At 44.3% G+C, this 21,530-nt stretch overlaps 1 protein-coding gene across 1 annotated transcript in view; it reads right to left on the minus strand.

The window, feature by feature from the left end:
• LOC144668913 (noelin-2-like) overlaps positions 1-3,888 on the minus strand; it is a 310,315-nt gene extending 306,427 nt beyond the window's left edge. Inside the window, exon 1 of the mRNA XM_078531386.1 lies at positions 3,495-3,888. Coding sequence (XP_078387512.1) covers positions 3,495-3,560 — 66 coding nt within the window. The 5' untranslated portion in view covers positions 3,561-3,888. The remainder of the gene's footprint in view (positions 1-3,494) is intronic.
• Between the last annotated feature and the right edge of the window lie 17,642 nt (positions 3,889-21,530).

Genomic DNA, 21,530 nt, shown 5'->3' on the forward strand with positions numbered 1-21,530 from the left:
AATCTCTCGTGACTGCAATCAACAAAGTACTTTTTGACGTGTAGTCACTGCTGTAATGCAAGACTTACTGGATCCCAACACACTCATTAAGAGTCAAGGAACTTTGCTGGGCAGCAAATTTTCTTCCTTACACTAATCCCCAGCGCCTAAATAGTCAAAGATTACACAACGGAGGTGATTTTTAAAATTCATTCATGGGATGTGGATGTTGCTGGAGTTTATTGGCCATCCCCAATTCCCTTGTTCAGAGGGCATTTAAGAATCAACCACATGGCTGTGGGTGGGTCTGGAGTCACATGTAGGCCAGACCAGGTAAGGACAGCAGATTTCCTTCCCTAAAGGACATTAGTGAACCAGATGGGTTTTTTACAACAATAGTTTCATGGCAGTCATCAGGCTTTTATTGAATTCAAACTCCACCTACCATGCTAGGATTCAAACCCAGGTCTCCAGGGAATTACCCTGGATTACCACTCCTGTGGCAACACCACTATGCCACCACCTTCCCTTGAAAGGAATTGATGGGTCTCTTGTGTGCGTTGCTGTGGCATCGGAGGGCACCTGAGCTTGCCCAGTTAGTCTTCTGACCACGTAGCTTCAGAGCTGTGATGTTGGCTGTCTGAGAGAGTTCACAATGTACTCGAAGTTAATGTGCGATGCAGCATGAATTATTGCCAAACAGTTCATTTCCTTACTTCTCTTGGGCAGTAATCCATTGGCCCATCGGCCAAAACCACACATCAGGCTCTTTATTGTGATTACAGGAGTACTGGCTGTCAGGTGCAGCTCAGTGGGGTTGCACTCTCTCCCCTGAGTCAGACAGGTGTGGGTTCAAGTTCCGCTCCGGGAACTCGAGTGCATAATCTAGGCTGACGTTTCCACTACCGAGTGCAGTCTTTTGGATGAGATGTCAAACTGAGGTCCCATCTGCTCTCCCAGTGGTTGCAGGAGATCCCATGACTCAATTTGGGGAAAAACAGGAGACTTCCCCCTCCCACCCAGCTAGATGCACTGGCTGATTTTTTATCCCTCAATGAACATCAGTAAACCAGGTCACTATCCCATCGCTATTTGTGGGAGCTTGCTGTGCACAAATTGGCTGCTGCATTCCCCACTTTACAAGAGCAGCCACACTTCAAAATTACTTAATTGGCCGTAAGTGTTTTGGGACATTCTTAAGCACTGTGTGGATGCAACTTTGTTCTGTCTTTTTGAAGAACTTGCTAAATTTGTGTTTTGCCACTTTGAACCTGAGGCCCTGTGACCAGCTCATGACTTTGTTTGAAGTAATGTTCAGGATTTACTTTGTCCATGTCATTTACTGATCATCGCACCTCCGCAAGGCCTCCTCCCAGTTTCCCCCTTTCAAAGGCTAAGTTAGCAAAAGTACAAGCTAGCAAATGTATCTCAGGAATTGGCTAAAAGTGTAAATGGGATAGTATATGGGAAAAGGAAAACAACCTGCAAAATAAAGTGTTCTGCTGACCCAAACTCCTCAGTTGAAGGTTCAAGGTGACTTTGAATTTTGTGAGCCAATGCAGAAGGCATAAGGACTGCACACATATACTAGATACAGATAAAGCTTAAAAGATGCAGCTAAGAGTCTCTCCAACAAACACAAAACAGACACACTCATTCATTCTCTCTCACACACACACTCTCTCTCACACACTCATTCACTCTCTCTCACACACACACTCTCTCTCACACACTCATTCACTCTCTCTCACACACACACTCTCTCTCCCTCACACACATTCACTCTCACACACATTCACTCTCTCTCCCTCACACACATTCACTCTCTCTCCCTCATACTCATTCACTCTCTTTCACACACACACTTTCTCTCTCACACACACATTCACTCTCTCACACACACACTCTCTCCCACACACACATTCACTCTCTCTCACACACACACTCTCTCTCCCTCACACTCATTCACTCTCTCTCACACACACACTCATTCACTCTCTCTCACACACACTCTCTCTCTCACACACTCATTCACTCTCTTTCACACACACACTCTCTCTCCCACACACACATTCACTCTCTCTCACACACACTCTCTCTCTCACACACACATTCACTCTCTCTCACACACACTCTCTCTCCCTCACACTCATTCACTCTCTCTCACACACACACTCATTCACTCTCTTTCACACACACACTCTCTCTCTCACACACTCATTCACTCTCTTTCACACACATACTCTCTCTCCCACACACACATTCACTCTCTCTCACACACACTCTCTCTCTCACACACACATTCACTCTCTCTCACACACTCATTTACTCCCTCTCACACACACTCTCTCTCCCACACACACATTCACTCTCTCTCACACACACTCTCTCTCACACAAACATTCACTCTTTCTCACACACTCATTTACTCCCTCTCACACACACTCTCTCTCACACACACACTCTCTCACACACTCATTCACTCTCTCTCACACACACACACTCTCTCACACACACATTCACTCTCTCTCACACACACACTCTCTCTCTCACACACTCATTCACTCTCTCTCACACACACACTCTCACACACACATTCACTCTCTCACACACACACTCTCTCTCACACACACACATTCACTCTCACACACACACACTCTCTCTCACACACTCATTCACTCTCTCTCACACACACACTCTCTCACACACACTCTCTCACACACACTCACTCTCACACATACATACACAGTAATTCACTCACACACACTCTCTCTCACACACACATATACACACACATACACAATCATTCACTCTCTCACACACACTCACTCTCTCACACACACACATACACACACATACACTCATTAACTCTCTCACACACTCATTCCCTCTCTCACACACATACATAGTCATTCATTCTCACACACACTCACTTTCTCTCGCACACATACACAAACGTATGCACAATACATGCAGTCATTCAGTCTCTCACACAAACTCACTCTCTATCTGTCTCACACACGCAGACACAATAGGTTTAACCAAAAGACTCCTGTGTTTGAACCTATTTCCACGTGTACAGTCTCATGATGGATGTTGCGAGTATGTGTACAAGTGCACAGGCGATGGTGAGGCGTGACTCTGGTGTGTGAGAAGAGAAAGGATGCCTCTAGGACCATGTGTAGCTCAGACTGTGATTGATGTAGACTGTGCCTAGCCTGAAAAGATCACAATGCCTGGAGTTTATGGGACATAAACCATTCACCCTCCAACTGATGAGATAAGCAAAGACAAGCTTAAAACCCACATCTTATCCGTTTAAAGCACCTCTGGCAAGACATTAACTACAAAAACACACATGCAGAAGGATCACCACAAGGGATCTTTTCACCAACAGATCCCTCCCAGAGCACGCTCAGTAACAACTGTCCTGTGCATCCCAGGCGAAGCCTCAGCAAACCTTTACTGCCTCATTGAGATCTGATCGTAAATTAAAAAGAATAGAAAGCACGTACCTGACAAGGGTTTGGACCGAGCAGCAGGAACAGAGAGAAGGCGATAGAGAGATGCATTCTCTGCATAAAAAGACAGGAATAAAGGGAGTGATCGCCAGCCACCTCTTCACTTCTGATCTCAAGATGTCAGGGTATGGTATTCTGTTTTGAAAGGGAGATCTGATCCAGCACTTATAGTCAGTTGTCCCTGCAGGCTGCCTTATTTTTAAACTCAAACATCATTTGATCAATGATCCAAGGTTCAGTCAGAACCCCCAATGTTAGGGAAAAGGGTGGGAGAAAGTGTCGGGGATGGTTTGAAAATGAAACAGCACCCAAAGAGGGAGGATATCTGTATTTATATCGATATTTGTACAGGGAGCTGCTGGGAAGAGGGTTCTGCTGCTGCATCACTGAGCTTCCAGCAGGGGAAGAGCCTGGCACAGAGAGAGGGGGGAAGGAGAAAGAGAGAGAGAGACAGAGCAGGAGCCAATGATTGTGTTTAATTCTTCAAATATACTGTGCCGCTCAGCAATTTAGCAATGCAAATATGTTAAGGTGAGGGCCCTGGGACACAAATTAAAACACACACAGGCGCGCATACACAGACTAACACACACAGACAGGCTGACAGACACACACACACACAGGCAGACAAGCACATAGACACACACAGGGAGTCATGCACACAGAGTAACACACACAGACATGCATACACAGACTTGACACACACAGACAGACATGCACACAGACAGACTGACACACATCCACAACGCCCTTCCCCCCACCCCACACACACACACACACACACACACACAGGCAGACACACACAGAATCACATTGGGAGTCATGCACACAGACTGATACACAGACAGACTGACACACAGTCACAGACAGACAGGCACACACAAATAGACACACACACACAGGCAGACACACAGTCAGGCCCAGGCACACATGAACAGACATACATAGACAGACAAGCACACAGACAGACTGACACGCACATAGACAGACACACATAGACTGGCGCACACATAGACAGACACAAGCAGGCATATAGACTTAGACAGGCACACTCAGACACAGATGCATAGAGACAGGTTTGCACACACAAACATATAGACATGGACAGACACGCACGGACAGACATAAACACAGGCTTACACACACACACACAGGTATACAGGCAAAGATACATGGACATGGACCCCCATGGACAGGCACATACATGGAGACACAGAAAAACAGACATATACAGACACACAAGGACAACACATAGACAAACACAGAAAGCCATATAGGCATAGGCAGACTCACATAGACAGACAAGCGGACACAGTTACATATACAGATGCACACTGTCATGAGCAGTCCCTGGGCAAGGCCCCCAATTTGTTAACTTCCTGAATGGGACCCCAATTTTGTTATGTTCCTGGCTGAGGAAGAATGATTTGGCTCCTCCTCTTTATTCAACACCCTCGGTTGGTTGCAACAAGGTTTAATTTAAAAGGGATCCCTTCCCCCATGGGGAAGTCCAAATGTACTGATTTTTAGAAGGAGCCAATTTAACCAGGCTTTCTTGACTCAAAGAAAGAGTATGTTTATGAGTTAGTAAACCCAAGAAAAATAATAAAAACACAACACACAAACACACCGATCTGAAATGAGAAGTTAAGAGTCCAAATACAAGTTTAAAAAATATACAAATCAGTCTTTGGTTTGTCCGTGAGGCATAGATGGTGGTGCATTGCAGCTGTTAAGTTGGGTGATTCTGGTAGAGCTGACTTTGGCAGTTTTGCAGTTGGTTTGGAAACACTTGGTTCTGCAGGGTAGCTGAAGAGGCTGTCCTATGTTCTTTTTGATTATGGCTTCTGTTGAGCCCTGCTTCCAGCAACAGAGAGGGAGAGAGAGAGAGAGAGAGCGAGAGAGAGACTTCACCTGCAACTGCACTAGTTGGTCTGTTTGCTGTCACTCTCACAGCACACTAGCACACACTGCACTGCTCTGCAGTTAATTTTTTAACCCATTTCCCCTGTGCATTCCATGAGGGGAAATAGTCATCTTACATCCATATCAGAACTATTTACACATGCTGAGATATAAATCAACAGGAGATGGATTTTTGGGTGACTGCTGAGATGTGGTAACCAATCTCCGCAATCACAGGAGATTAAAGTTCAGTCTTTTGCATCTTTCCTATCTCCCTTTTTAAGTGTATCTGCTTGAAGAAGGTCATGGCACCTTTTCAAGTGTGAAAATGTTCTCTCAGGACCGGTCTGTCAGTATAATCCACATAGGAGTTTTCCAGAAAATGGTCACTTTACATTATCAGCCATCTTTTGCTCAGTGTCTATGTTTGTGTTTCTTTAAAAACACACGCATCTTCCTTAAAAAGTTCAATGTGCCCGTAAGTTATTTGTGGTGGTAATCAGCTTTTCAGGACAACACAGAGTCCCATATACACATACGCACATATAGACACACCGAGGAATAAGCAGTGTTGAGGGGACTTTTCATCTATCTTATTGAAAACAGGCTGAAGGTCTGAATTGTTTAATATGTGGCAGCTATCAGCAGTGCAAATATATCGGGAACCTCTCAAGCCCTATCCTTGGTCATCAATGGACTCATCTCCCACTTGCCCCCCTCCCCCACTCCCAATCTATCTCCTCAGGTATCATTTTCTCTGAAGCGTTCCCCCCTCCCCCCCACCTCAAATTCTCTCTGGTGCGTTCTAAAGATCATCTAAACATTTCAATAAAAAGAAACAGGCCTCCTCAGCCCTGCTGATGTTGCCAGGGTGGGTGAGGCTTCCCGGCAGTGAATGCACCATCTGTCACCTCCCTCATTTGACCATGGGTGAACCTCCATGGTGAGGGTTGGCATTGGACAACCAAGGCTGGTGACTTTGGCTGGTCGTATTCCTGGAGATATCATCACATGACCTTTGGCCCCCACGCTCGCCTATCATTGGTTACCCAGCATCCCCACTCCTCATGTGTTCATCTTGCTTCCCCTTAAGTGCATCAATATTATTCAGCTCAGCTATTCCCTGACATAGTGAGTTCCACATCCTTACCACTCCCTAGGTAAAGAAGCATCTCCTAAATTCCCTTTTGAATGTATTAGTGATCAGTGAGCAATTTTATATTGATGGCCCATAATAGTGGACCACACATTCTCTACGCCTACCTTATTGAAACATTTCCATAATTCTAAACCTCTATGAGGTCATCCTAGTCTCCTCTTTCCTAGAAAAAAATGAGACCCATCCCGCTCAGACTTTCCTGATGAGTGCATCCTCTCAGTTCTAGCATCATCATTGTGAATATTTCTTGCACCTTCACCAGTGCCATTATAACATTTTTATAACATGAAGACCTGGACTGTTCACAGCCCTCTAAGGGAAGGTAACGTAGGTAATTAGAAAGACCATAGGCATCTCTCTCCTTTAGAGAAAGACAATTGGTTATATATAGCTTGAGGGGCATCCTAGGGAGAAACCATTAGTACGTTTAGTCTACCCATCCAATTATTCCCTTCTTGTAATTTGTCTCTACGTCTTTCACCCAAATTGCCTTAGTCCATGACACCAGGAGTGTCACATTTACAGCTGATCGATTCACATAGTCTGCACAGTAATAGCAACTGGTCAAAACTTAATAATCTTAACTTCCCACAGAAACATCGGGGAGTGTCAATTTGGAACAATTAAGGCATAGAATGTACAGCACAGAAACAGGCCATTCAGCCCAGCTGGTCTGCACTCCCACCTTACTTCATTTCACTTCATCTCATCTGTCACATATCCCTCTATTCCTTTCTCCCTCATGTAGTTATCTAGCTTCCCCTTAAATATATCAATGCTATTCACTTCAACCACTCAAATTCCACGTTCTTCCCAATCATGGACCTCACAGTTTGTGGCTTCAACACACATCTTAGGAACAGATAGTAATTTATCTTAACTGTACCTTTATGCCTATTTGAAATTAAAAAAAAGTGAGGGAGAAAGGAATTTCTTTCTTCATTCTAATTTGATTTCTTTTCAAAAGAACAAAATTAGTTTTGAAAGTAAACAATGCCTCTGAAGAATAGATGGGTAGAATACAAGGGGGAGGGGAGAAAGGAACTAGCTTAGGATTGAAGGGGCCTCCAGCTTCTCACCACCTGGGCTTGGCGAAATGGGTAAAGGGTCAAGGGTGAGATGAGAGAAGTGAAGAGGACAAAGGGGTTGTCCATTTAAAGGGGAGGAGATAGGTTAGAATGGTGCTTAGTAGTAAGAAATTGAAGGGCGAGGGGAAACTAGGGTAGGGAGGGGATGGGGCGGGGGAGGCAGCAGGATTGGAGGAGGGGATAAAAATGGACCCATTGAAGGGCCCGTTCACGCTACAGCTTCTATCCTGAATGCAGCTTGTGTGTCGATGACTGCTTCCTCTGCCACACCGTGCCATCTCACTAACCATCTCTCACTCGACAGGAAAGAAGGGAAGAGGACCCAGTGAGGGAATAAAAAGATATGGGAGGAGGAATGTAAGAGAATGGCAGAGGAGGGTAAATTTTGATTTTGGGAAATTAAAGATAAGAAAAATATGAGTAGTTGAATCAATATTGTCTGTTTTATACTCACACCTAAAGTCAACATTACTCTAGAAAAAGAAGCAGAAACAGAGACAGAGAGAGACAAAGAGTAAAACAAAGGAATATGTGTAATCTCCAGTTTATCATATGCAATTACACAGGGAATCCACTTGTATATAATCTTTCAAATACCCTGAATCACCTTTGAATCTGATTAGCTCTGTTGTATATCCCTTTAAGCAATAGCATCGTGCCATTGTAGTATTAAGGAGTTTGGCAGAGCAAGGGTTAACATGGGACTAGAGAACAGTACTGTCCTTGGTATGATGTATAGAGTCACATAATAGCAGACTGGAGAGTCTAGAAGGAGCCATCATGGAGGCAGCACCCATGCAGGACAGTACCTGGGATATGCACATAGTTATGGGTTAACAATAAATGGTTATGTTTAAACATACAAGTTTTCTCTCAGTGAGACACCAAACAAACCTTTACAACAAGCTCAAATATCATAAGAATTAAGCAGCAACATGGTATAACTATAGGTAATGTACCAACCTTAACAGCAGCATAATCTCTCTCTCTCTTCAGGTACAAGGTCCTGAGACCATGGACCTCCATGGTAATGTTACTCTGGAGGCGTGGGTCACCTTGGTTGGTGGTACATTCATCCCGTTTAAGAGGCTCTTTGAAAATATCGTTCTTTGTCTACCTCAATCATTTTTACCATCGATCTTTCCCACCAGCATCTAAATCACTCTTTCTTATTACGTGCCCATGAAAATCCGGCTGTCTCTTCCTAACCTTGGTCAGCAGAATTCTTTCAGTCTCAGGTTTTACTGGCACCTCTTCATTAGTATCAATGTTATTGGTAACAGCATCATATAGTCTACGTTTCTATATTAGACCAGTGACTACACCTCAAAGTACTTCATTGTTTGGAAAGTACTTTGGGATGCCCTGCAGTCATAAAAGTTGCTACACAAGTGCACCAACACTCTCTGACACCTCTCCACCATCATCCAGCTGTGTAGGACTGCACTTGCCTGATTCCATTCTTATTTAGCTGAACACCCCCAGAGAATCACATGCAGCGACTTCCCTTCTCACTCCTTCACCTTTACCTCTGGTGTCCCCCCCAAGGGATCTATCCCTGACTCATTCTTTTCATGCACTTAGGTAGCAACTTTTATGACTGCAGGGCCTCCCAAAGTACTTTACAAGTAATGAAGTACTTTGAGGTGTAGTCACTGGTATAATAGAGAAATGTAGACTATATGATGCTGTTACCAATAACATTTACATGCTGCTCATTGGCGACATCATTGTAAAATACAACAGTGGTTTGCATATGTACATTGAGGACACCCAGCTTAAACTCACTAGCACCCTTCTCAACCCTTCCACTGTGTTTAAATTGTCAGGCTGTTTGTCCGACATCAAGTACTGGACGAGCAGAAATTTCCTCCAATTAAATGTTGGAAAGTCTAAACCTATGTCCCCGCTACAATCTCCATTTCCTAGCTACCAGCTCCATCCCTCGTCCTGGCTGAAGCTGATCCAGACTTGGTGTCATATTTGACCCCAAGGTAAGCTCCTGAATAAATATCTGTGCCATCACTAAGACTGTCTGTGCTTCCACCTCCATTACATCACCTGATTCTATCCCTGTCTCAGCTCATCTGCTGCTCAAACCCATAGCTATATCTTTGTGTTCTCTGGACTTCACTATTCCAACTTCTGATTGGCTTCCAACATTCTACCCTCTGTACACCTTTGGTCATCCAAAAGTCTGCTACCCATGAGCTAACTCTTACTAAGTCCCGCTCGTCTATCACCCCTGTGCTCACTGACCTACAGTAGCTCCCAGTTAAGCAATGCCTTCTCATCGCTGTTTTCAAATCTCTCCAGGGTCTCGCTCCTCCCTTTCTCTGCAATCTCCTCCAGCCTCTCCATCCTCAGCCACTAGGGTAGATTGGGGAAGCTGGGCCTGTTCTCCTTGGAGAAGAGAAGACTGAGAGGGGATTTGATAGAAGCGTTTGGGCAAGTGTTTGAGTAGGGAAGGAGAAACTGTTCCCATTGGTGGAAGAGTAGTGAACCAGAGGGCACGGGTTTAAGGTGACGGGCAAAAGAAGCAATGGCGACAGGAGGAAAAACTTTTTCACACAGCGAGCAATTAGGGTCTGGAATGCACTGCCTGAGAGTGTAGTGGAGGCAGTGTCAATTGTGTCTTTGAAGAGAGAATTGGATAATTATCTGAAGAGAAAAGATTTGCAGGAAATACCAGGATAATGGAATTAGGTGAGTGACTCTTACAGAAAACCAGCACAGACACGATGGGCTGAATGGCCTCCTTTTGTGCTGGAACCATTTGATGCTATATCTACACTATTCTTATTCGGGCCTCTTGCCCATTTTTCATCGCTCCATCGCTGGCGCCGTCAGGACCCTGAGCTCCGGAATTCCCTCCCTAAACCTCTCCGTCTCTCTTCCCTCCTTACAGCCTAAGTCTTTGACCAAGCTTTTGATCGCCTGCCCTAATATCTCCTTATGTGATCAGGGCCAAATTTTGCTTTGTAACACCATTGTGATGTGGGACATTTTATTATGTCAATGATGTTACGTTAATACAAGCTGTTGTTACAGAAGTGCCGGTTAGTCTTTTTCTCTTTTATTACATAATGCAATACCCCTGCCATTACAAAATGGTGCATCAGTGCCTTTCTGTAATCAATACCAGAGAAGGCCTATCGATCATTTGTAAAATGTAATACGATTAGATCAGGGATTTACCTCTTTCCTTTGGGAATCTTGGATAGTTTGCTGTTGGTCCTGCTTAGGGTATTTGTTCTGAATTCCTTAGTTACTTTAGCTTTACTTGTCATTATTCTGAGGTACTTTGATCTTGAATTGTGAAGAAAAACAGATTTATTTCCAATTGCTGTCATGTTCAATGGTTCAATTGTTCCATGTTTGATTATATGAATCTGTTTATTATTGATGCTCACTGTTGCTTGATTGATGATTATTTGGTTAAGCCTGGGCGTTGACTCAGAGAAAAATAAACAAACTGTAGAAGGTGCTGGAATCTAGAGCTATAAGCATGGAGCAGACAGTTGAAAGCACTGTGAATAAATTCCTGTCACAAGCATAGCAACTGGTATGTCAACTCTGCATAGCTCTGAAATGTTAAAACATACAACAATTTCCATGCCCCTTCTCGAGCTTAAAACCTCTGCCAAGTGTCCCATAAAACAAAAGAAAACTCAAAAGGCACTTGTCTTCCTCGCATTCCATTTCACCTAATTATCTAATTTAATTGCTGGAATCTTAATTCAGTAACAAAAGTGTATCTCTGCAGTGTGGGAGGATAACAATGTAGAAAGCTCAAATTAGCATAATAATATGGAAAATTACAACCTAATGTTAAAGAAAGAATTTAGGCACAATCCATCTATTTATTAGGAGTGCATTAGATTTTCTGGCCAAATATCTCCCCCTTTCTTGAATTGGGTTGTCTTGCATTACCCACGGTCCAATCACAAAAAAGGCAGACAAGTCAAGTAGCCAGGTATCAGTCAGTATTAGCTCATCAGGAGGTGTGTGACTGGTTAATTAAGGGTGATCCTGTCCGATTGGCATGTGGTATCTAGCTTTTGTCTGTGCCATTTCCATGGTAACACTGTGGGGATTGGGAACTCAGTGATGTCACATACTAATGGGAGCTTCAATACCGTTCAGTACTAAATGTCGGAGCCCACTTGACTGTCACCCCCTTCCACAAACATTCACTCCCTCCACCAGCGAAAACGGTCTGGACCATCTACAAGATGCACCACAAAAACTCACCAAGGCTCCTTAGGTAGCACCTTCCAAACCCACGACCTCTACCACCTAGAAGGTCAAGGGCAGTAGTTACAGCGACGCCCACATCCCGTGAATGAATACAGCCAAATGTCCTGTGGGGAAAAATGTAATGACAAATACAGTATTAACCCAACATCAGAGGCCATGAACTCACATAAGGCTTCTCATTGATGTTGTTTCCAGATTCAAGAGTGTTTGCCTAACACTAGCTTCTCCCTTCAGGGTTCAGCATCTCTAGACTAACTCCCAATGTGTGGTGATATTGTGACCTTCATCAAATTAAATGATGCTGCCCCGAGGTGTTCTCTGAGGCTTTCTGACAGGAACAGTGGCAACTCATGGAGTACAGAACATCTAAAATGTCAGGTCTGCCTGAGGGAGCAAGGTTTTTTTTTTAAGAGGACACCAAGATACATTTTGTGATTATCTGTTTTATCACTGGGTCATTGGGAGGTTTTTGAGCATCAAATACTCTCTAAAACTTTTCTTCGCCTCTAAGGAGCTAAAAAGAAAGGTCATACCTGACATTAACACACTTGGAAGAATTAATTTATGGAGCAGTGAATGAAATGGACGAATTTTGCACACATCCCCATTGGGCAAAGGGTGAAGGGCAGGAGAATTCTACCTTAAGTTTCAGCCGTGGCAGTGTGGCACTCTCGTCACTGACTCAAGGCCGTGGGTTCAAGACCCACTTCGGAACATATAATCTAGGCTGACCAGCCACAATACTGAGGGAGTGCTGCATTGTCAGAGGTGCCATCTTTCAGACGAGGCGTTAAAGCGAGGCCCGGACTGCCCTCTCGGATGGGTGTAAAAGATCCTGTGGCACCATATGAAGAGCTGGGAGGTTCCCTCTGGTGTCACCGCCAATATTTATCCCTCACGCAGCATCATGAAAACAGATTACCCGGTCACAATGTGGGCCAATTGGCATGCCACGTTTTCTACAACAGGGCCTACACTTGCTGTGGAGCCCTGAGGTTATGAAAGGGGCTATATAAATTCATGTATTTTTCTTTAACTTCTGGTGAACTCTTTCTAAATTCAAGCCAGAGGCCAGCTTGGAAGGAGAACAAGGGGAGGCTGAATTCCTCTTCTCAGGGGATTCAGGCCTAGATTATTGTCTATGATAGCAACAGCTGCCGTAAGCATATGGTCCTTAAGAACAAGGTGACATCTAGGCCTCGTAGATCCTGACAGAAATAGCTAACAGGTTGTTAGTGGCCTTGTTTTAGTGATATGCGTTGCTACTGAGAAATTTGAGTGAAAGGCCAAGGTTCATAGTGCAAGATAGAACTAGGGGTCACTGGTTAATAATAGGGGGTCACTCATTGAAGGCAGAGATGAAGAGAAGCTTTTTCTCTCAGGGCCGTGAGCCTTTGAAACTCTCTCCCTCAAAGGCAGTGGAAGCAGAGCCTTTGAATATTTTTAAGGCAGAGATAGATAGATTCTTGATAAGCAAGGAGGTGAAGGGTCACTGGGGTTAGGCGGGAGGGTGGAGTTGAGGTTACAATCAGATCAGCCGAGATCTTATGGAATGGTGGAGCAGGCTCGAGGAGCCGAGTGGCCTAGTCCTGCTCCTAGTTCGTATGTCTGTTCGTAAGACACTTGTTGACAGGAGCAGATGATGAAATAAATGAACAATTGGCCCAAAGATGCCACCAGTTGGGTTTTGAAGCCTGTATTTATGAAAATAACAATTAAGAGTAGAAGTAGGCCACTCTGGCCCTCGAGCCTGTTCTGCCATTCAACAAGATCATGGCTGATCTCCTCCGCTTTCCCATCCTATGCCTTGCCCAAAAATCCATCAATCTCTTTCTCTCTCTCTCTCTCTCTGTCTTGAATATATTCAATAGCTGAGCATCCACAGCCCTCTAGGCTAGAGGATTACAAAAATTCACAACCCTCAGAGTGAAGAAATTTCTCCTCACCTCAGTCCTAAATGTCTGACCCCTCACCCTAAGGCTATGGCCCCTCACTCTACACTCTCCTGCCAGAGGAAAACAGCCTCTCAGCCTGATCATAGAACAATACCAGGGATAAGGCACTTCAAAGATGTAGCGAGACTAGACAAGCTGGAATTCGTTACCTTGGAGGAAGGAGGATTACGGGAGGGTTAAGTAGAAGCGGTCAAAATTATGAGGGGGTTTTGGTGGAGTAGATAGGGAGAAATTGTTTCCATTGGCTGGAGGGTTAGTAACCAGAGGACACACATTTTAAGTTGATTGGTAAAAGAGCCAGAGGGCGGGTGAAAATATTGTTTTTGCATGGCAAATTGTAATGATTTGGATTGTGCTAGGAACATAGAAACAGGAGAAGGCCATTCAGCCCATCGAGCCTGCTCCGCCATTCAATACACCCATGGCTGATCGAACACTTCAATGCCTTTTACCCACACTATCCCCATAACCCTTTACTTTATTAATTAAAAATCTATCAATCTCTACCTTAAACGTACTCAATGACTAAGCTTCCACAGCCCTCTGGGTTAGAGAATTCCAAAGATTCACAAACTTCTGAGTGAATCTCGGTCCTAAGTGGCTTCCCCCTTATTTTGAATTTGTGTCCCCTGGTTCTAGACTCCCCAACCCAGGGGAAATATCTTACCTGCATCTACACTGTCTACTCCTTTAAGTATTTTGCAGGTTTCAATGAGATCACCTCTCATTCTTCGAAACTCTAGAGAATACGGGCCTTTTCCCCAATCTCTCTTCATAAGACAGTCCCGCCATTCCCGGAACAAGTCTGGTGAACTTTCATTGTACTCCCTCTAGGGCAATAATACCCTTTCTGAGGTAAGGTACTAAAGCTGCATAGGTGTGATCTAACCAAGCTTCTGTACAATTGAAGCAAGACTTCACTACTCCTGTACTCAAATCCTCTTGCGATAAAGGCTAATATTCCATTAGCCTTTCTAATTGCCTGCTACACCTGCATGTTAGCCTTCAGTGACTTATGGACAAGGACACCCAGGTCCCTTTGTACATCTTCACTTTCTAATCCCTTATCATTTAGGAAACATTCTGCACATCTGTTCCTTCTACCAAAGTGGATAACCTCACATTTTTCTACATTATATTCCATCTGCCATGTTCTTGCCCACTCACTAAGTCTGTCCAAACCCTCCTGTAGCCGCTTTGCATCTTCCTCACAACACACATTCCTGTCTAGCTTTGTAGCATCTGTGAACTTGGAAGTTTTACATTTGGCCCCCACATCCAAATCATGGATATATATTGTGAACAGCTGACGCCCAAACACTGATCCTTGCGGTACCCCACTAGTCACAGCCTGCCAAAGTGAGAATGGCCCATTTATTCCTACTCTGTTTTCTTCCTGTTAGCCAATCCTTAATCCATCCCAGTTTATTGCCTCCTATCCTATGCACTATTATTTGCTAATGATCCTCCTGTGGGGGACTTTCTCAAAAACCTTCTGAAAATTCAGGTATACTACGTCCAACGAATCTCCTTTACCAATTTTGTTAGTTCCATCCTCAAAAAACTCCAACAAGTTCGTCAAACATGATTTCCCATTCGCAAAACCATGCTGACTATGCCCAATGGGATCATGATTATCCAGGTATCCATTTATCACATCCTTTATAATAGATTCTAGCATTTTTCCTACTAATGATGTAAGGAGAACAGGTCTGTAGTTCCCTGTTTTTTCTCTCCCTGCTTTCTTAAATAGTGGGGTGACATTTGCTATTTTCCAATCTTCAGGAACCATTCCAGATTCTATAGAATTTTGGAAAATGATCACCAATGCATCCACTATCTCTATAGCAACCTCTTTCAACACTCCGGGATGTGGAATATCAGGTCCCAGGAACATATCAACTTTCAGTCCCATTAATTTCTCCAATAAAACTTTCTTACTTACACTAATTTCCTTCAGCTACTCATTCACCCGAGCCCCTTGGATCTCTAAATCTGGGAGATTTCCTGTACCTTCCTCAGTGAAAACAGACACAAAGTAATCATTTAGCTTCTCTGCCATTTCTCTATTCCCCATTATGAATTCTCCTGACTCTGCCTGAAAGGGTGGTGGACGCAGACTCAGTTGCAGCTTTCAAAAGGCAATTGGATATATAGAAGAAAAGGACAATTATTGTGGGGCTTTGGGGAAAGGCCCAGGGGGAGAGGGAGGGGGAGTGGGGGAGTGGGTCACCCCCTGCAGCTTCTTTCCAGGATCAAAAGTCTAAGGGTCAGATCTTCACGACTGACATGGGTAGCTCAAGTCGGGAAATTTCCATGTTCTGCCAGCGAGGCCTCAGTTTAAAGTGTCCAGTTGGACCCAATTTTCACTCTGGAGGCAGCAGCGGGAGAGGGTCGGGGCCCCCTGAGCTTGGAAGCAAAACAGAGGTGGCCAAGGTGGGAGGGCAGGTGTTGAGATGGGATGGTTAGAAGGCCTGCTTTTGTTCTCTGGGGCTTCACCAACATTTTTTTTTACCAGTTAATAGGCCCTCCACTCCTCACCCCTCACCCCCGGCCCTCTCCGCATTCCCTCTCCATGCCAGGTCATGTCCAACACTCACTCCCATGTTCCCTCATGCTCCATGATCCCTCTGCACCAAGTCATGCCCCTACCCAGCCCCATGCCACCTCCAAAGCTACTCATGCAGTATCCACTATGGACAGACCTCAGGAGCCACTTGGAGATGAAAAAGGAATTAAACTTCTAACAAACTAATAGACTCATACACACTCGATACTGAAAAAAAACTCTCATTCATGAAACCCATTCAAAGATTTTAAATCCCCTCAAGTGTTCAATCTGTTACAAAAGCAAACACACTTCTATTCATCAAACACATCAACTAATCCTTTAATAGCCTCTTTCATATGTCAACCAAAATGTGAAGGCAGAACCCTTGCTGAGGTGTGTTTTTTTAATGTCTTGAAACTCAGTCAAGCATTCATAATGAAAAAGAGCCATGTTGTTGACACTTTTCATCCTGCACTCATCAGTCAGGTGCAAGAATGCCAAATTTCAAAGGGAACAACTTAGAGAAAAAGGGTGCTTGGTTGGGCAAGTCGGTCCTGGTTGATTAAGACATTGTAATAGCCAATGTACCAAGGGAGCTATTGTCCCACATGCTTTTGTTTATTCAAAAAGTTGCAATGCCTGGGCATATTCCTTTTGCCTACAGAGGGAAACTGCCTGCATATGAATATATGTAACTCCTATCAAGTGTGGCAAGCTCCAAGATTGGCCAGCACTCGCTGAACAATCCAGAGCGTGCTTAGAATTACACTCACGACCAATTTAAGATTATTAGCTGGGCTCACAATGTGGCTCACTTACACTTGTTAAAAGTGTAACACGAACAAATCAGAGCCAACTTGCCAACCAGTCAGCAACACTCATGATGACCTCGGCTGCAATAACAGCTGTTGGGAAATGTCAATAAAGAGCTCTACTGAAACTGTAGGAACAGTTTGTAATGTAATGGTTTTTTCTAAGCTAGACTAATTGACTTCCTAATCAATGCAGTCCAGTGGAGGGGTTTTGTTTTAAACTCTTGACTGCCAGCTTCAGCTTTTTTCATGTTTGAAGGGCAGGGGATTTTAAAAAAAAACTTCAGATCTTTACACTTAAACAGACTTTATCTTCTCTACACCATTAATATGTGACTCCCACACTGCATCTAAGGTCCTCGAAACAGTGAAATGGGGCCTGTTCGTAATCAGCACTAATTTCACATGGGTCCTGCTGAGTTTAAGTTTCCTGCCTGTGTGATTCATGCCTCACTTCCTTTCCCTTGGCGGCAAATAAGGGATGTGTCGGAAATTGGGGGGGAGGTGGGACTTCCAAATCTGGTCCCACCCGCTATATTCAAAGGTCTCTGGAGTCGGCCGGACTCCACGAAAATCGAGCCCTAAGTTTCGCTAGACTTTTCTGATAACTCTAGATCCCTGACATTGGGAGTTCACCTTCCAGGCTCCAGCTCACCCTGCCTCCAGCTCGCATACATCACCACCATCTTTACTGTAACTTAGGGAAAACTGGTCATTCTGCTCACAAAGTTTGCCTTATTTCCATTGGAATACTCTCAAACCAACCAACATGGTTACCAAAAGCAGTGGTAAGAAGCAAAATGCCCAAGCGACCGAAATCAGCAGAAAACCATGCCACTGTGACCCTGGCCAATATTTACCCCTCAACCCCAACGCCACGAAGGAAGAAGGAACTTGCATTTATATAGCAGCCAAAGCACTTCACGGCCAATTAAATATTTCTGAAGTGCAGTCACTCTTGTAATGTAGGAAACACAGCGGCCAATCTGCGCACAGCAAGCTCCCAGTGTGCTAATAAACAGGTCATCTGTTCTCGTGAGGTTGATTGAGGGATAAATATTGTCCGTGACAATGGGGAGAACTCCCCTGCTCTTCTTAGTGTCACGGGATCTTTTATGTCCACCTGAGAGGGCGGACAGGGCCTCAGTTTACTACCTTATTTAAAAGATAAAGGTCCTCTACCAACCCTCTCCCCTCCACGCCGCACTGCTCTCTAATTATCAAAATCCACGACGAGGCCTTGGACAATGTGAACCATTTTGCATACTTTGGAAGCCAAGTCAACAAGGGCAGGCATTGATGACAAGGTTCAACACCACCTTCAGTGTGCCAGCGCTGCCTTCAGCCACCTAAGGAAGATTTTGTTTGAAGACCAGGACTTCAAACCCAACACCAAGCTCATGGTCTACAGAGCAGAAGTGATACTCACCCTCCTATACGACTCAGAGACATGGACTATATACAGCAGGCATCTCAAAACTCTGGAGAAGTACCTCCGCAAGATCCGGCAAAGGCAGGATAGGCGCACCAACGTCAGTGTTCTCGCTCAGGCCAACATCCCCAGCATCGAAGCATTGACCACATTTGATCAGCTCCGCTGGCCGGGCCACGTCGTCCACATGCCTGACACAAGACTCCCGAAACAAGGGTTTGACACAGAGCTTCGACACGGCAAGTAAGCCCCAGGAGGGCAGAAGAAATGCTTCAAGGACACTCTCAAAGCCTCCTTGGAAAAAGTACCACATCACTACTGACATCTGGGAATCCCTGGCCCAACACTGCCCCAAGTGGAGGGAAAGCATCCGGGAAGGAGATGAACACCTGAACACCAAAGGCCAAACGTTGACAGCAAAAGGCGTATATGGCAACCCGGACACCCCACCCACCCATTCCCCCTATGACTGTCTCCCTACCTGTGACAGAGGCTGTAGGTCAAGTATTGGACTCTTCAGTCACCTGAGAACCCATTGTTAATGTGGAAGCAAGTCATCCTTGACTCCGAGGGACTGACTAAGAAGATCTGAGAGACAGCACTCCTGGCCATGCAGCGCTCCCGGCCATGCAGCACTCCCTCAGTACTGCACTGGAGTGTCTGCCTGGACTTTTTTTTGTGCTCAAGTCTCTGGAGTGGGACTTGAACTCACAACCTTCTGATTCAGAGACAAGAGTGCTGCCCACTGAATCACAGCTGACATGAAAACAGTTTAATTCCTATATTTTGACCGTGATTACAGTTCATTGAGTATCTCCTTGGCTTTTAATGGAGTAATGACATCTTGTTTTGGGTTCTAGGCACGATTCCAATAATTAGTGGTCACTCAGCATCAGCCGCACTTTGCCCAGCTGAAGCAGCGCAGGCCCAGAACCTAACCAGGAAGGTGTCACATTATCAGCATTTAATGGCACTGACATGTGTGCAATGTTAAAATCACTTGTTATCATAATATCATAAAATTATTATTATCAAAGGGACTGAAGGTCTAAATTTAGGGTAAATAATGGGGTCATGGTACCCTGTTCTGCAGTCGGCCTGACAGTAAGCCTGGGTGGTTTGATTGCTAAAGATCAAAAGAAGACTTGGGTTGTTTTACTAAAAAGAAGGTGCAAGATATTTACACTAAGAGACAGTGGCAGCAATCTCTGAGTTTACAATGAGTAGGCCCTGAGTCTCCCTAAGTCCCAGAAAGGTGTTATAAGTGTCAGGTTGCATAGCTTCTACACCCATGTATTCTGGTAAGTAGACATAGTTCACAAAGCACCATGGGTACCTCTCTCCCCATTAGAGAGAAACAATTGGTTATTTATAGCTTGAGGAGCACCACTCTGCCACCACAGGGCAAGGTAAGGAGACAAACCTCCATAGCCTACCACAGGGATCGCACCCCCACCATTGACATCACACTACATCACACTCAAGCCATCTAGCCAACTGAGCTAGCCAACCCCATGTAGCAGGCTGTAAACAGTGGTGTTGTAAACTATCCATTTACTTCTAAGCTGAAAGGGAGTTTGGATCAAAGATAGCTAATTAGCATATTTAACTTAGATACAGTGTGTTTCAATTGCCATGGGGAAAGAGGGCAGAGGAAACCATTTTTGAGATCAGGTTACAGGCTTCCCTGCATATCAGTGACTATCACAGACAGACAGCAGTTTGTTTTGATGTTGTTTGCAGTCATTTGAGAGGCAGAGAGTAAGAGATAGATGCAGCCAGCCCTGTGCCTAAAGCAGAGAAAATGCTGTCTCTATTGTTCAGCACACTGAATGTGGGCAAGAACTTACTCTCAGGTTGAAGACTGAGTTTGTGGGGATTTAAAGGAGACTGTAAGATTCATGTAGCTTAGAGTTGGAGGGAAAGAATCCACAGCATAACTCTCATTGTGAAAGTCAGTTCTGGGATTGGAAGTTACCCAGCTGGGAAAGTAAAAAGGAAACAAAACATCAGGAGCTGAGAATAATTTTAGACTGCTTCCTGGAGGCTGAAGTTTCTATTTAAGGGACAGAATAACATATAACCATAGTGGGAGACTTCCAGTCATGCTAAAAGTTAAATGGGGAAATCTCTTTTCCGTTGTTCAAAGTATAAGTTGCTCACACAAAAGAAAATATTGTTTAGTCAATAGTGTTTTTTTTAGTCAATTGTTACAGTAAAAGCTTTAAAATATGAAATCTTGCCATGTCATTCTTTCAGCTAATAACTGGAAGTTGAAATCATTTTTTGAAAGTTATCAGTCTCTATGGAGATTGTAACACATCAAAGATAACTGTGGTTGATTAACATACAGATTAGAGCTTTGGCTGGTGACTGTTTGGATCCATCAATCACTGGAACATCTGTATCTCTACATCTGGAATCACAGAACATTGGAGCTCAGCAGAGAGGTCTAGTGCAACAGCTGGATATTGTAGTGTACTAGGCCAGTACTGAATTTAAAAGCCATTAAGAGCCTTTGATTGTCACACAGTAGCAAAGAGCTTATTGATCCTTACTGATTCAATGGTGCCACTTGATGAGTCACCTTTGATAGCACTCAACTGACTCCCTGGCAACTTAATGGCACACAACATTAGGTTTCCATGACAACGCGAGAGCAAATTAAAACCAGGAGTTCTTCTTGTAGGTGAGAGATTTATTTTTTTTAAAAATGTGGGTAAATAGCAAAAGGGAGTAGTGCTCTGTATTCGCAGCGCGCCCTTTGAAGATGATGCATTGAGCAGAAATGAAGGGTGATGCTGAGATTGAATAGATCAGGTCTTGCTCAGTATAATGCAGGGCATACTTCAAGTGACTAATCCTCTA

Source organism: Cetorhinus maximus, chromosome 28 (assembly GCF_964194155.1).
Source record: "Cetorhinus maximus chromosome 28, sCetMax3.hap1.1, whole genome shotgun sequence".
NCBI lineage: Eukaryota > Metazoa > Chordata > Chondrichthyes > Lamniformes > Cetorhinidae > Cetorhinus > Cetorhinus maximus.